At 56.1% G+C, this 15963-nt stretch overlaps 1 protein-coding gene and 1 long non-coding RNA gene across 3 annotated transcripts; both read right to left on the bottom strand.

Annotated features, from left to right (window-relative positions):
* Positions 1 to 121: 121 nt before the first annotated feature.
* SBK3 (SH3 domain binding kinase family member 3) lies at positions 122 to 8269 on the bottom strand. Of its 2 annotated transcripts, none has more exons than XM_086354422.1 (4): positions 7859 to 8269; positions 7232 to 7382; positions 6558 to 6760; positions 122 to 2738 (listed from the first exon to the last, which is right to left on the bottom strand). In XM_086354422.1, exons 1-4 carry the CDS (start codon positions 7901 to 7903, stop codon positions 2049 to 2051), a joined length of 1089 nt encoding a protein of 362 aa, XP_086210548.1. In that variant the 5' UTR covers positions 7904 to 8269; the 3' UTR covers positions 122 to 2048. The 2 variants fall into 2 exon arrangements, with proteins under 2 accessions (XP_086210548.1, XP_086210549.1); XM_086354423.1 differs by having other exon boundaries at positions 1920 to 2738; positions 6558 to 6661; positions 7859 to 8036.
* A 4724-nt stretch (positions 8270 to 12993) lies between these two features.
* On the bottom strand, positions 12994 to 14909 carry LOC147354612 (uncharacterized). Its single transcript, XR_015146501.1, has 2 exons — positions 14550 to 14909; positions 12994 to 13136 (listed from the first exon to the last, which is right to left on the bottom strand). It is a non-coding gene; the product is annotated as an uncharacterized LOC147354612 (long non-coding RNA).
* Positions 14910 to 15963: the final 1054 nt, after the last annotated feature.

The following is a 15963-nucleotide window of genomic DNA, read 5'->3' as shown; positions in this document are numbered from 1 at the left end:
GGGACCCCTAGGACTGAGGTAGGGGGCCTGGGGGGCCACACAGCCCCGCCCAGGTTTAGAGCGAGATGACCGATGCCAACTCACTTGCTTCTTTTTAAGTAAGCTTTTGATTTCAAAATCATTTTTATTGTTTTTAAGTCTTTATTGAATTTGTCACCATTGTGCTTCTGTTTTACGTGTTGGTTTTTTGGCCCTGAGGCGTGTATAATCTTAGCTTCCCAACCAGGGATTGAACTTGCACCTCCTGCGCTGGGAGGCAGACCTCTGAACCTCCAGGGAAGTCCCATATCCCAGAATCATTTCTGGATGCACAGGACAGCTGCTTTGAGCTCCCACATCCCCTCCCCCAGCTTCCCGCCAGGTGAGTCCTCACCAACCACACGTCCATTTGTCCAAAGGAAGATAGGAACTGTCAGTCAAATGGCAGACTTGTCTCAGGTCCACAGCAGCCCTTATCTGTCACAGGGTTCAGTCCTAGACAGCCCTTGTATGTGGAAGCCTGCGGGTCAGGCTTCCAGCAGCCGTGACTGTGCTGGGTGCAGGGGATGCTGCCTTGGGTCCATGCAGCCCCTGCCCTGCGGGTCTGTGTGCTGGGCTGCAGGGGGCGCATGGGGTCTGGCAGAGGTCCCTGCAGACCAGTTGTGGCCCTTGGTGTGGACGGGACCGCATGCTCTCTGGGAGCTGACCCAGGAGACTCTCTGGACAGGAGGAGAGCCCGAAAGGATGCACAGGTGAGAATGACCAGGTGCATCTGGACGGCCTGAGAGGGGAGATGTGAAGTGGGGGGCACAGGTCACTGTGATACGGGCTCCAAACGAGTGGGAGCAGCCCCCAGGGGGCTCTGCTTCCTGGAGGCCTGGAGTTGGAAAGGAGGCATTCTCGGAGGAGAATGCTGGGCGTGCAAACGTCTGTAGGCAGGAGAAAGAGTGTGTATGTGTGTGTGCATGTGTGTGCATTATGTGCTCACATGCCCACATGTGTGCAGGTATTTGTGGGTGCATGCACACGTGTGCACGTGTGTGCATTTGTGCATCTGTGGACATGTGTGCATGTGTGCCTGTGTGTGCATGTGTGTCGATTTAGGTCCAGAAAGGGTGAGTGACTCCTATAATGTCACCCAGGGCCCAGGAAAGTGGACGAGATGGCAGGTGAGGGTTCCACGGTATTGAATCTGGAAAGCCGTGGTCAGCGGGCGTCCACTAAGATCTTAGAGGAGAGGAGTGACTGCTCAGAGGTCCACAGACACGGAACACATCCCCACGGGGCAGAAACGCATATGCGGGAGACATGGCACTTCCTTTCAGGAAGACAGGACAGAAGGGTGAGGGAGGGTCCTTGAGGGGGGGAGGGGCTGGGGGCCTGCACCCCCGGGTCTGAGGAGGAGAGGCTGGGGGCCTGGACCCCCGGGCCTGAACGGGGACGGGCTGGGGGCCTGCACCCCCGGGTCTGAGGAGGAGAGGCTGGGGGCCTGGACCCCTGGGTCTGAGGAGGAGAGGCTGGGGGCCTGGACCCCCGGGTCTGAGGGGGCAGGGGCTGGGGGCTTGGACCCCCGGGTCTGAGAGGGGAGGGGCGGGCCTGAGGCGGGAGGCGTGGGGCCTAGACCCCCGGGGCTGAGGGGGGAGGGGCGGGGCCTGGACCCCCGGGTCTGAGGAGGAGAGGCCGGGGCCCGGACCCCCGGGCCTGAGGAGGTAGGAGGGGCGGGGCCTGGACTCCCGGGTCTGAGCTGGGAGAGGTCGAGGGCCTGGATCCCCGGGCCTGAGGAGGTAGGAGGGGCCGGGGGCCTGGATCCCAGCTCTGAGAGGGGAGGGGTGGGGCCTGGACCCCCGGGTCTGAGGGAGGAGGGGCCGGGGGCTCCAGACCCCCGGGTCGTCAGCTGGGAGGGGAGTCGTGCGTCTGAGCTCAGCCTTCGGTTGTGAAAGGCGCAGGGCGCTCTCCGTTCTCCCAGGGCGCAGCGGTCTCTCCGCGCAGGTGGCCGTGGTGGCTGGGGACGGGGCCTCTGGGGGCGGGGCCTCTGGCCCGGGCTCCAGCCACCTGTCCCGGTCACCTGGTCAGGGCTCTCCCGCATCTGTGCCTGTCCTTCCCCCGCTGTCACCGTCCTCCTCCTCTGACCACTCTTCTAGGCTTGCTCCGCCCTCCTCCTCCTCCTCCTCCTCCCCGCCCTCGCTGGACATGCTCCCCAAGCCCCCAGCTCTCTCTTTGTTCCCCTTTAACCCCCAGTCATCTCCCAGGAAGTCCAGGACGACCAGCGGGGGGCTCCTGGTCTCAGGATCCAGATCCAGGAGCCCCTGGAACAGGGCCAGAGCCGGGGGCGCAAACTGGTCCCAGGGGGGTGGCGGCCGGGGTGGCTGGGGCCTGGCGGTCATCCACCCTGCAAAGACCTCGAACTCGGGGTCAGGGGCCAGCGCCACGTCCCAGGGGAAGCAGGCGGTGGCCGCACAGAAGAGAAGCACACCGAGCCCCCAGGAGTCCAGGGCGGGCCGCAGGGGCAGGGTGTCGGGGGGCAGCAGGACGCAGAGCTCGGGGGGTGCGGAGGGCAGGGGCCCTGGGGGCGCCGGGGTGGGGCTGCCCTCGGGCCGGGTCAGACCCAGGTCCCCCAGGGCCACGCGACTGCACACAGGGTCGAAGACCAGCACATTGTCGGGCTTCACGTCTGCGTGCACCAACCCCCGGCCATGGAGGAAGTCCAGGGCTCCTGCGAGCTGGGCCACCACACGCTTCAGCAGCAACTCTGGGAGGCCCTGGGGTCAAAGGCAGAGGGCAAAGGTTACCCTCCGTTCCTCCTCTTTGCTGCTTCCTGGGGTTCAGGAATCTGAATGCCAGGACCACTGGCTACCAGGAGTGTCTCTGACACATCTCCCAACACCTTCTCCCCCTCATCCTCAACCACCAGCTCTCCCTGTAGACCTGCCCTCAAATGTTTTCCTCACCAGGACCCCGCATCTCACCAGAAGCTCTGTAACTTCCATCGAACTTTGTCCTGACACTAACAACCACTCCTTACATTTCTTATCTTCTCTCCACAGACCACAAAGATCTCCAATGAAACCCTAAATCTCACACTTAACTAATGAACTTAACTAATCTTAGTCCTGTACTAATTGAGGTCCCATCTCCAACTCAGACCTAGTTCGAAAGTCCCAGCATTTACTTTATTAATTGATTGATAGATCTGTCCATCCAGCTAGCCAGGCAGTGAGACAGCAACCCATCCATCCTAACCCCAACCTGTCATCTATCCAACAGTCTACACAACAGGGTTCCAGTCAGTATCCATTCCACCAGCTAGTCAGCTGTTCAATAATTTGTCCAGTTATTTAGTATCTGATATCCATCCATATATTCCTCCATCCTTCAATCCATCCATCCATCGACCCCCTCATCCACCCATCTATTCATCCATCTTTCCTTTCTTTCATCCATCCATCCACTCATTTGTCAATCCACCCTGCAACCCACCCATCCATCCATCTATCCACCACCCAACCAACTATCCACCCATCCACCCACCCACTCATCTATCCATCCATCCATCATCCATCCACTCACCTATCCACCCACCCATCCACCCATCCATCCATCCACCCACCCACCCATCCACCCACCCATCCATCCATCCACCCACCCACCCATCCATCCACCCACCCAACCATCCACCCACCCATCTACCCACCCATCCATCCATCCATCCACCCCCCCATCCATCCATCCACTCATCTACTCACCCATCCATCTACCCACCCATCCATCCCTCCACCCATCCACCCACCCACCCATCCACCCACCCATCCACCCACCCATCCATCCATCCATCCACCCACCCATCCACCCAACCAGCCATCCAGCCATCCACCCACCCATCCATCCATCCACTCATCTACCCACCCATCCATCTACCCACCCATCCATTCCTCCACCCATCCACCCACCCATCCATCCATCCACCCACCCATCCATCCATCCATCCACCCACCCATCCACCCACCCATTCATCCATCCATACACCCATCCACCCACCCACCCTCCCACCCATCCATCCACCCACCCATCCACCCATCCACCCACCCATCCATCCATTCATTTAGCCACCCACGCACCCATCCATCCATCCATCTAGCCACACACCCACCCATCCACTCATCCACCCATCCATTCATTTAGCCACCCACGCACCCATCCATCCATCCATCTAGCCACACACCCACCCATCCACTCATCCACCCATCCATACATCTATCCATCCATCCATTCATCCATCCACTCATCCACCCATCCTTCCATCTAGCCACTCATCCATCCATCCACTCATCCACCTATCCATCCACCCATCCATCCACCTACCCATCCATCCACCCACCCATCCACCCATCTACCCACCCATCCACCCATCCACTCATCCACCCATCCACCTATCCATCCATCCACCCATCCATCCATCCACTCATCCACCTATCCATCCATCCATCCATCCATCCATCCATCCACCCACCCACCAACCCATCCATCCACCCACTCCATCCACCCATCCACCCACCCATCCACCCACCCACTCATTCACCTATCCATTCATCCATTCATCCACCTATCCATCCATCCACCCATCCATCCATCCATCTACCCATCCATCCACCCACCCACCCATCCACCCATCCACTCATCCACCCATCCATCCATCCACTCATCCACCTATCCATCCATCCACCCATCCATCCATCCATCTACCCATCCATCCACCCACCCACCCATCCACCCATCCACTCATCCACCCATCCATCCATCCACTCATCCACCTATCCATCCATCCATCCACCCACCCATCTATCCATCCATCCATTCATCCATCCACTCATCCACCCATCCATCCATCTAGCCATCCATCCATCCATCCACTCATCCACCCATCCATCCATCTAGCCACCCACCCACCCATCCATTCATCCACCCATCCATTCATCTAGCCATCCATCCATCCATCCACTCATCCACCCATCCATTCATCTAGCCATCCATCCATCCATCTACTCATCCACCCATCCATCCACCTAGCCACCCACCCACCCATCCACTCATCCACCCAACCATCCATCTAGCCACCCATCCATCCATCCACTCATCCACCCATCCATCCATCTATCCATCCATCCATCACCCATCCACCCATCCATCCATCTAGCCACCCATCCATCCATCCACTCATCCACCCATCCATCTAGCCACTCATCCATCCATCCACTCATCCACCCATCCATCCATCCACTCATCCACCCATCCATCCATCTATCCATCCATCCATCATCCATCCATCCACCCATCCATCCATCTAGCCACCCATCCACCCATCCACTCATCCACTCATCCACCCATCCACTCATCCACCCATCCACTCATCCACCCATCCATCCATCCACTCATCCACCTATCCATCCATCCACCCACCTGTCCATCCACTCATCCACCCATCCATCCATCCACCCATCCACTCATCTATCCACCCATCCACCCATCCATCCATCCACCCATCCACCCATCCAACCAGCCATCTACCCATCCACCCATCCACCCACCCATCTACCCATCCACCCACCCAGCCACCCAGCCATCTGTCCCTCCAGCCTTTCTTCCATCATCCCACTATTTCCCTCCTTATCTCCCTTGCTTCCTTTTTTCCTTCTCTTTATCCCCAAACTTATCTGAAATCCAAAGTTTATTCCTAAAGATGAAAGTGAAAGTTAAAGTCGGTTAGTCACATCCTACTCTTTGTAATCCCATGGAATGTAGCCCACCAGTCTCCTCTGTCCATGAGATTCTCCAGGTTAACAATACTGGAGTGGGTTGCCATTCCCTTCTCCAGGGGATCTTCCTGACCCAGGGATCGAACCCAGGTCTCCTGCATTGCAGGCAGATGTTTACTCTCTGAGCCACCGGGGAAGCTATCCCTAAAGATGACCCCACCTTAACCTCACATTCAAGTACCCCTAGAAGGTCATGGATTCAGTCCAGACCTGGTCTTTCTAGAGAGAACTCCATTACAGTCCCTCTCCAACTCCCTGTATACACAGACACATCCTCAGCCATCTCTGCAGCTGCACACATGGTCTTCTCCACACTCACAGTTGGCCTGTCATCAACTCGAAGCTCAGCTCATCCAACTCCACCCTCACTCTTTCCCAGTCCCACTGCCATTAAAATCCCATCTCTCCCTCTGTGCCCACCCTCTCATCAGACCTGATCTGTCCTCTACCTCAATCCCAACCTGTCGTCCAGGCTAGCTTGTGTTCAGATGGTTGGATGGATTAGGGCTGGGGTTAGTCATGGAACTGCGCTGAGAAAGAGAAAGAAGGAGGTTGCCTGGAGGAGGGCATGGCCACTCACTTCTGTGTTCTTGCCTGGGAAACCCCGCAGGCAAGAACAAGGAGCCTGGCAGGCTACAGTCCACGGCTGCGCCTGAGCAACGCCCTTGGGGGCTTAGTGGGGAGCTCCCTCTGGGAGTCAGGGTGGGGGACAGGCCCAGGAGAGGGCCGACATCAGACCTGGACAAGCCCCCCGCCTGCCCGCCTCACCCGTTCCTGCAGCATCCCGCTGAGGTCCCCACAGGGTGCGTACTCCTGGGCGAAGGCGAAGTGTCGCGGGGTCTCCAGCGGTCCCGCCAGCGTCTGGAGCAGGCCTGGATGTGACGACACACAGCGGCCCACACAGAACTCTCTCAGGAAGGTGGTTCTGAAGACTGAGGCCCGAGGGAGGAGCTTCAGAGCCACGGCCCGACCTGCCAGGGGGCGGGGGCAGAGGGCAAGTCAGGGTGCCCTGAGCATCCAACCTGGGGTGGGGCACGGTGCTTGACCTCTGCGTGCCTCTCCTGTCTCCATCTGTGGGGGGTTGGTTAGAGGCCCCCTTCCCTGGGGACTCTCTCTACTCTGTCTCAGATTGCTGTGTGACCCTGCACCACTGCCTGACCCTCTCTGGACCTCCGTTTCCTCTCGCGTGAACTGAGGGACGTGGCAACTGGACTAGCAATCCTAGTCGTGATCCTGCCTCGCTGTGTAACCTCAGGCAAGCCTCTCCCACTCTCTGGGCTAGAGCTCCGGTTCCTTGGGCGATCACAGAGCTCTTGACGTTCTGAGGGCCCCATCGGGAGGAGTCCTGGTCAGCTCCCTGAAGGGATGCTCCCTGTCGCGGTGGGCATGAGTTCCCTAAGAGGGGGCCATCCTGGGGTCTGCCCTTCGGTGGCCACACTCACCCCCTTGGCGAGGCCGGGCAAGCAGCACGTGGCCGTAGGAGCCGGAGCCGAGCCTCCGGATGAGGCGGTAGTGGGCTCGCAGACTCCGCACGGGGGTCACCCTGGAGGCCGTCAGGTCCACGAGCCTCTGCAGGGCCGTGGCTGTGTCCTCCTGCAGGAGAGGGACGGGACGGGGGGTGGGGGGTCAGTCAGGGCATCGGGCCGAGCCGGGGGGCCCGGGGGCCCGGGGTCACTGTCCCCAGCGAGGAGGGTGAGTCACAGTGACTCACCCTGCCTCAGGCCACCTGTTTTCGGGCCTTGGCTGGGTCACGGGTGATTGTCTCAGTGGCCCTGCCCACGGTCATCTGGGGCTCCCCCCAGAAGCCCCCAGCCCCACTTGGGGCCGCCTCCTCCCCAGCCCGTGCCCCCTGCCCCGCCCGCCTCTCTCTCCATCCTCCTCTCGTCCTGTGTCCTGCCCCTCTATCTGGGGACATGTCTCCCAGGGCCCCAGTCTTGCTACGTCTCCTCGGATTCCCTGGGTCTTGGATGTCTCTGTCTCCCTGCTCTCCTGTTGTCTCTGTGTGTCTCTCCATGTCTGCCCCTCAGCCCGGCCCATTCCTCCTCTCTCCGTTATCTCCTGCCTCTCACCTCCGGGTCCCCATCTTCCTGCTTCTTGGGGTCCCTGAGCTCCATCTCAGGGTCAGGCCAGCACGCCTGGTCTGGGCTCCCCGAAAAGCCACCCGCCCACCAAGCCCTGCTGCAGCCCTGAGCGGAGCCACGGCTGGGGGGTTGGTCTGCGAGGCCCACTTCCGTGTCCCCACTGCGTCTGGGCTGGCAGCCTGCCCTGCGCAGCCGCCCCCTCTCCTTGCACCTCCCTGGCTCGGTCCAGCCCGAGTCTGAGCGCCCGAGGTCTTGGGGTCTCCCTGCCCGTCTGTTGGTCCCTAGCCCCCCACTCTTGTCCCCAGGCTCTCCCCACTGTGGCTGCCTGTCCGTCCGTCTTGGGAGGCCCTGTCTGTCCCCTGCTCTGGGCGCCCTCCCGTCTGTCTCCCTGCCGTCTTTGTTTCTGCCTTTGTCCCTCCCTTTTTCCGGCCGGGACAGCTCAGAGACATCCCGTCCCCCCACACCTCCCCGCCCCGCGGCCCCCCTTCCTCCCCCGTCCAAACTTAGACCAGCCTGGACTCTGGGCTCTGCTCCCAGGACAGAGGGGACAAAACATAGCCTGAACCCCAAGGGCTGGGCCGGAGGGCAGCAGGCAAAGGGGAGACGGGTGCTTTGTGCCCTTTACCTGGAACACGGGCCCTGGGCCATGTGCATCTAGCCTCCCCCGTGGCCTCCAGAGGCCAGGAGCCCACTCCCAGAGCCCCTTCATGGAAGAGCCCCCACGGTCGCCCTCAGCCCTGGACTTAGGCCCCCAGCCCCTCCTTGCTCAGGCCCAGGAGCTCTCAGCCCCTGATGGAGACCCTGGTGGGGGGCAGGCTTCCCTCCTGGACACAGCAAGGCTCTGCGCCCAGCTCCCGGCTTGGGCCTTTACACTGGGTCCTCCTCGGCACCCCCAGAATGGCGGGGACTTAGCCCCAGTTTCCAGAGTGGGAAACTGAGGTTCTGAGCGGCGAGCAGGTCAGAGGGGAGGAGGTATGGGCTGGCTGGGCCAGGCCTGTGTGACTCAGCCTGGTTGCTTTCCACTACTACTACAACCTGCTATTAATAAAAGACGCGGCTTTTGGAAGGGTCCCCGGAAGCCAGCTCGCGTGTCCACTCTGGGAGCCTGCGCAGGGCTCAGGGTTAGGGGAGCTGGCGGCAGACGGAGCCGCCTTTGGTCTTTGACTTTCCGGGGTTTGTGGAAAGTTGTGAGCACAGATCAGAGTAAGGAAAGGCCGCACCCGGCGGTCCACTGACCAGATTTCATGCATGTTCCCTTTTTTTTGGCCCTACTGGCTCTCTCTCTTTTCTGTTGGGGCAATGGTGTGTTTGAAAGTAAATTGCAGCCCACGGAAATCTTCTAGGGCAAAATAAGGCACCATCTGGTGTTTGATTTCAAATACTCCTGTGTTGGAAAATCAGGACTCCAGTGAGGGCTGGGATCGGGACACAGCTGCCCATGTGTTGCTGAGAACAAGAATGTGCCTTTACTCTTTAGTTTTGGTTCTGCTGGAAATTTTCCCTCATAAAAAGCTAAAAGCGATTCAGTAGGCTTCAGACATCACAAACTGTGCCTCAGGTTTCCATCTCCCATCAAAGGAAGGAAAATTTCCAGCTCAATGGCAAAACTTTTTTCAATCACAAACGGTAATTCTTTACAATGAACTGACACCCAGTCTGCCTTCCGCGGCCCCCAGTTTCCCCAAACACGCCTCCTGTGGCTGCTTTATGGGGTCGGTAGTCAGTGTCGACACAGCCTTGGGGAAACTGCAACACTCTGCCTTTCCTAGTATTTCAGTTTCCCTCAGAGCATCACTGACTCAACGGACATGAGTTTGGGCAAACTCTGGGAGACAGTGACTCACAGGGAAGCCTGGTGTGCTACAGTCCAGGGGGCCGCAAAGAGTCGGACACGACTGAGCCACTGAACAACAGCAACACAGCGTATTACTGATTCAAAAACTAAAATTAAATAATGCATTGGAGACTTTTCATTCAGTGCTGATCTGGTGTCAGGCCCTCCCTGGCTCTTTTTTTGCTTTCTGTTCAAGACTTAGGGAAGTCCTCCTTACAAGTCTTTGCTGAATAAAATGATGGCTTCCAATTTACAGATGGGGAAACTGAGTCAGGGGCCAGCAGGTGGCGACAGGCAGCGCTAGGGTCCCCGAGTTTCTGGAGACTCCAGGCTATCTTCTGCCCCACCCCCCCAACCATGCAGGCTGGAGCTGAGCCCCTGCCCTGGGGGCCTGGGGCGGCTGTGAGTGTGTGGGGAGGGCTGTGGGAGAGCGGGTGCCTGCAGGCCAGCTGCTGGGCGGGAGCTGAGAGATCAAGCTGCAGAGCTGGCCACCTGGGCCCTTGGGGTGAGGGTCAGAGGGGCCGCTGCAGGCCTCCGCCCTCCCCAGTACCTGCCCCCCCTCCACCAGAGGCTCACCGATGATCCGCAGAGCTTTGCACCTCCCCATTTAGTAACACTGTCCCATGGGGTCACCCGGAGTGACCTGGAGAGGCAGGTGTGCCGGGGGAGGGGGTGCTCCGGCCCTGGCCCCTGGGTGCACACACCCCTGGGTAAAGCTGGGCTCTGGGCCTCCCCTCCCCTTCCCATGGCCTCTGCTCTCCAGCCTAGGCGCTCTGCTGGTGACCTCCTCCTGCCTCTGACCCCCGGCCAAGTGTCCAGCTGCCTCCCTGCCTCCGTTTCCTCCTTAAGAAACGGGAGCGATTGCTGGTCCTACTCAGAGTGTACTGTTAAAGAAACATCTAACATTTGTAGCATACATTTATGGTGTATGTTGATTGTATCTAACACAATAATAAATGCAATATACGTGATCTGATATTATATACACCATGTCTGGAGAAGGGAATGGCAACCCACCCCAGTATTCTTGCCTGGAGAGTCCCTGTGGACAGAGGAGCCTGGTGCGCTACAGTCCATGGGGTCACAGACAGTCAGACACGACTGAGCAACTTAACACACACATGCAGTATGTACTATCATATACATTATATCCAGCATTTATTTATATGTTATTTATATACTTGATATCTTTTTCCAAATAAAGATTACATAAAAACTCCAGTATTCTTGCCTGGAGAATTCCACGGACAGAGGAGCCTGGCGGGCTACAGTCCATGGGGTTGCAAAGAGTCGGACACAACTGAAGCCACTTAACATAGCAAAGACATAAATAATTAACTTCCACTTCAAAATAAAAAAGAAAGAAAGGAAAAGGGAATTCCTTGGCAGTCCCGTGGTGGTTAGGACTCTGCGCTTTTACCACCAAGGGTCCAGGTTCGATCCCTGGTTGGGGAACTAAGATCCCACAAGCCACAAACACAAAAAAATTGTATTTCAAAGGTTGAGCAGTTGATAGCTTACCTGCCCACCCCCCAACCCTGCAACTCCCCACCATCCTTGGGCTAAAAGAAAAAAAAAGAGATAAAAAGAAAGAAAAGCCCTACCATTAAATCAGTGTGTTTCATCTGTAAAGAGTAAGACTTTAATTGGGAAACCTTAACTGTTGGCGGTTATCATGGTGCATCATGAGGACTGGGCTCCCCGCCTGCCCTCCTGTGTTGATGGCACTCACGTCTGTCTCAGTCACACCCACGGGGTGGGTGGCTTTATTTCTACATACACTGGATTTTTGTTGTTGTTGTTGTTCAGTCACTTAGTCACGCCTGACTCTTTGTGACTCCGTGGACTGCAGCACGCTTCCCTGTCCTTCACCATCTCCTGGAGCTTGCTCAAACTCATGTCCATCGAGTCGGTGATGCCATCCAACCATCTCATCCTCTGTCGGCCCCTTCTCCTCCCACCTTCAATCTTTCCCAGCATCGGGGTCTTTTCCAATAAGTTGGCTCTTCACATCAGGTGACCAAAATACTGGAGCTTCAGTTTCAGCACATACACTGAATAAACACTGTTAAATAAAATAATGGACGAAGACACTAGACGTAGGACCTGCTGCTGCTGCTGCTGCTGCTAAGTCGCTTCAGTCGTGTCCGACTCTGTGCGACCCCATAGACGGCAGCCCACCAGGCCCCCCTGTCCCTGGGATTCTCCAGGCAAGAACACTGGAGTGGGTTGCCATTTCCTTCTCCAATGCATGAAAGTGGAAAGTGAAAGTGAAGTCGCTCAGTCGTGTCCGACTCCTAGCAACCCCATGGACTGCAGCCTACCAGGCTCCTCCGTCCATGGGATTTTCCGGGCAACAGTACTGGAGTGGGGTGCCATTGCCTTCTCTGAGACGTAGGACCTAGAATAGAGCAATTGCTTATCCATATGATTTCCGGCAACAGACACACTGATGACAGTTACAACAGGCCAGATACGGTTCTGGGGGCTTTATCCCCCATCCAGGAGTTTCACAGAACCCTCACCATCGACCTGTGATCCTAGTTCTAGTATTTTTCAAAGCCACACATGCCCCCTCACTGTCTGTCTGACCAGGTCATGTAGCAGCACAAAACTTTGCTGTGGTTCCTTGTGCAAAAGAATGTGTCAGGCACACACGCCCAAAATATCCCAAATAAGCATAACTAGTGCCTCCCTGCCCACAAGCGTGCAGCTGAAGAAATACAACTTTTCAAACATAATTGGAATCCTCTGTGTACTTACCTTTCTCCAAATCCTCCCCTTCCGTCCCAGAAGTAACCACCGTCCCTAAGGAGACGTTTGTTATTCTTCATGTTAAAAAAGAAGATACTTTTGCTACATATGTATGAATCCGTGACTGCCCTAGAGGATTGCCTTGCATGTTTTTTAATGTTGTATAAATAGTATCAGGTCCCTGACCTTCGGTAGGCTGCTTTTGTCCTCACCCGCTCAACCCTGTTTCTGCGTTTCTTCCGTGTTGTTAGAGGGACCTCAGGTTCCTTTCTTTGCAAAGGTGTTGAAGAGTCTAGTGTGTGGACATGCTGTGCTTTAGATGCATTCTTCTGAGCACAGACATTTTCTTTTTCTCTCTTATGGTGCTCTTACAGACAGGGGTGCAAAGGACATTCTTATATGGGTTGTCTGGTGTGAAGTAGTACACTTCATGGTGCACTGGCCTCAAAGTGGAATTTCTGGGTGGAAAGAAGAACGCGCAGCTAAATTCTTAGGTATTTCCACACAGCTCTCTCCAAGATGGCCGTATCTGATGTTGCTTTTCCAATTTTTATTTTTGAGTTCACGGGGCCCTTGGAGAGTCTGAAGAAAGCTGCAGGGACTTGCACTGATACACCAGCCACCAGCCGTGTGGAGCTCTTGGGCACTTGAAACGTGGCCAGGCCAAATTGAGATGCGCTGTGAATACAAAACAGACCCCGGCTTTCAAAGACTTAGCACGAAAAAGAGCATGTAAGCTATCTGTGGGTGACATTTCTATTAATTACATGATGACATGATAATGGTTTGGATATACAGTCGAGCTCATCGTTGGGCGGATTCCTGTATCTGCCAGTTCGCCTATCCACTGAGATGCCGCTGTGGCCCCCGGCGCATGCGCAGAGCGGCCAACACCTCTCCTGTCTGACACGTGTTCCCAGCTGAGGGGGAACAAGCTTGCATCGCAGTAAAGGACCATCTTTTTTTTCTTTTTTCGCAGTATTGGGCTTTTTGTTGGTGATTTTACTGCTTCAAACACCCACTACTCAGGCCCAAACATAAAGCCCAATGCTGTCTCAAAAGCCTAAGAGAGCTGGGACATGCCTTATGGAGGAAACGATAGATAAGCTTCCTCTGGGCGTGAGTGAGAGCACTGTTGGCTCTGAGTTCAATGTCAGTGAGTCAACAGTGTGCATTAGACAAGGTGCCTATAAGTGGAAACACACATAAAACAAGATTATGTATAAATCAATTAATAGCAACAACAGAGCGTGATCAAAGTCTATCAGGAGCCTAACCCTGTATTTCCCCTCCCACCCTGCACTAGTTCAGGATCAGTTATCCAGGGTTCACTATGCCGCTATAGGGGGCTTCCCTGGTGACCCGGTGGTAAAGAATCTGCCTGCAATGCCAGAGACCTGGGTTCGATCCCTGTGTGGGGAAGATCCCCCCAGGGGAAGGGAATGGAAACCCACTCCAGAATTCTTGCCTGGGGAAATCCCCACGGACAGAGGAGCCTGGGCGGAGCTACAGTCCATGGGGTCGCAAAGAATCAGACACGACCTGGGCGACTAACGCTTTCATTTCTTCATGCCGGGCTATACAGCATCACTACCGTGAGTAAGGAGAAAAAATACACCGTATGGGGTGAACGAAACCATTTCACAATTACGTTCCGCTTGTCTCTTTTGCGTCTGTGAAAATGGAAGCACATGGCTGGCAGACGAAAGCGGTTCTGCAGACCCTCCCAGATCTCTCTAGAAGTCTAGAGGCGGTGGGCCCAGAATCGTGGCAGTCTCCACGCGAACTGGGCTGCAGGCCAAGGTCGTGGCCGCTTCGTCTCCCATGTGGGCCACCCTGCTGCCTCCACCTCCTGCAGGCCTCCAGTCTCCCCCCGCCCCTTGTCACCCCCAAAGCCATCCTCCTAACGCTCAGAGATAACCTTTGTCCCTCAGCCTCTCAGGACGACCCGCTGGCTCCTTGTTGCCCTCGGGGAAAGAGACCACGGTCCCCAGGCTGGCCTCAGAGCCCTCTCGGGGCTGGCACTGGCCCCGTCTTATCTGCCGCCCCACCCAGCTTCACCCAACACCCCAGTCACGGGGAAGGACTCACAGTCCCCGGAGGCGCTCTGCATCTCGCTCCCTCTCCTCCGGAAACGTGTGCGGGGCGAGGCGGCCGCTGGATGGACCAGCAAAGGGCGTGTGTCACGGCTTCATAAATCCCGCATGCTTAGCGATAATTATAGCCAGTATTTACGGAGCTCTGTGTATTACCAGCCCCTGTGCTAATCCTCGCAGCCATGGGGAAGAGGTAGGTCCTATTATTAGCTCCGTTTTATAGTTGAGGAAAGGGAGACTCGCGGAGATTAAATCTCCTGCCCGGCGTCACGCTGGGGGTCAGCTGCGAAGTCAGGACTCACTCAGGGACAGGTGGGCTCCGTGCCTCACCCCTGGGGCCTCTCTGCTGGGCCGCAGGCTGGGGACACGTGTGTGTCGAGGATGCTGACTGCTTTGGTTTCCATTCAAAGGCAACACCCACATCCCCGGGGCCTAATGAGCCAAGAGGACCAGGTAGATTCCATCCCTGGCCCGAGGAGTCCGGAGGGTGCCCTGGACAAGGACACAGGCAACTGTGAAGCAGTGTATTTCCTGCTCTAACAGAGGTGACTCTGAAAGGTCCTGCTGGACAGTGGGTGAGGGAGAGACAAGGCTCTGAGACAGAGCAGTTGTGACTGGAACTCAAAAACAGATCGAGTGCGTGTGTGCTAAGTCACTTCACTCATGTCCACCTCTTTGCGATCCCATGGACTGTAGCCCGCCAGGCTCCTCTGTCCATGGAATTCTCTGGGCAAGAACACTGGAGTGTGTAGTCATGCCCTCCTCCAGGGGATCTTCCTGATCCAGGGATCAAAGCCACCCACATCTCTTGTGTCTCCTGCATTGGCAGGTGGTTGCTTTACCAAGTTACATTCAACTGCGGAGCACCTGCCTGCTGGATGTAGCCAGCAGGACTGCAGGTTTTGGGGACACATCAGAGCAGAGTGTGCAACCCCCACCATCAGAGGCAAATATCAGAGATGGAGAGGGGACGAAATGGTTGCCCAGGAGATGGGTCAATGAGGAGGATGCCTAAGGGCTATCGTGTTTCTTTTATTCTTTTTCTTTCTGTTTTATTTTTTAATTATTATTATTTTGTCTTCTTTTACAGTGTTTCTTTTTGGGGTGATGGAAGTATTCTGAAATTGATTGTGGTGATGGTCACACAAGTCTGTGATGACACCAAATCCCCTGAGTTGTACACTTTAAATGGACGCATTGTAGGGTCTAGGAACTGTATCTCAATAAAGAGATAAAAACAATTCCTGTCCCAGTGAATCACGCATTCTAACCAGAAGCCCCAGTGACCTGAGGTATTGGACACCCATGTCATTTTAACACCCCCTGTCCTGTATGGAACAGAATGATGTTCAGTCATTATTGTGGAAGAACTATCAGCATCCTTCTTGGTTTGTGGGGTTCTTTTTAAT

Source organism: Bos grunniens, chromosome 18 (assembly GCF_055505025.1).
Source record: "Bos grunniens cultivar Pamir isolate PY7600 chromosome 18, Bosgru_T2T1.0, whole genome shotgun sequence".
Taxonomy (NCBI): domain Eukaryota; kingdom Metazoa; phylum Chordata; class Mammalia; order Artiodactyla; family Bovidae; genus Bos; species Bos grunniens.
Note: the sequence above shows the minus strand (reverse complement) of the source record. Positions and strands in the feature narration are given on the sequence as shown.

Bases quoted from the DNA above. Each gene is read 5' to 3' on its own strand.
- SBK3 (XM_086354422.1), bottom strand. From the start codon at position 7,903: ATGGAGCTCAGGGACCCCAAGAAGCAGGAAGATGGGGACCCGGAG. The intron at 7,383-7,858 runs GTGAGAGGCAGG...CCTCTCCTGCAG, and splicing joins AGGAAGATGGGGACCCGGAG to GAGGACACAGCCACGGCCCT. The intron at 6,761-7,231 runs GTGAGTGTGGCC...GCCCCCTGGCAG, and splicing joins TGCCCGGCCTCGCCAAGGGG to GTCGGGCCGTGGCTCTGAAG.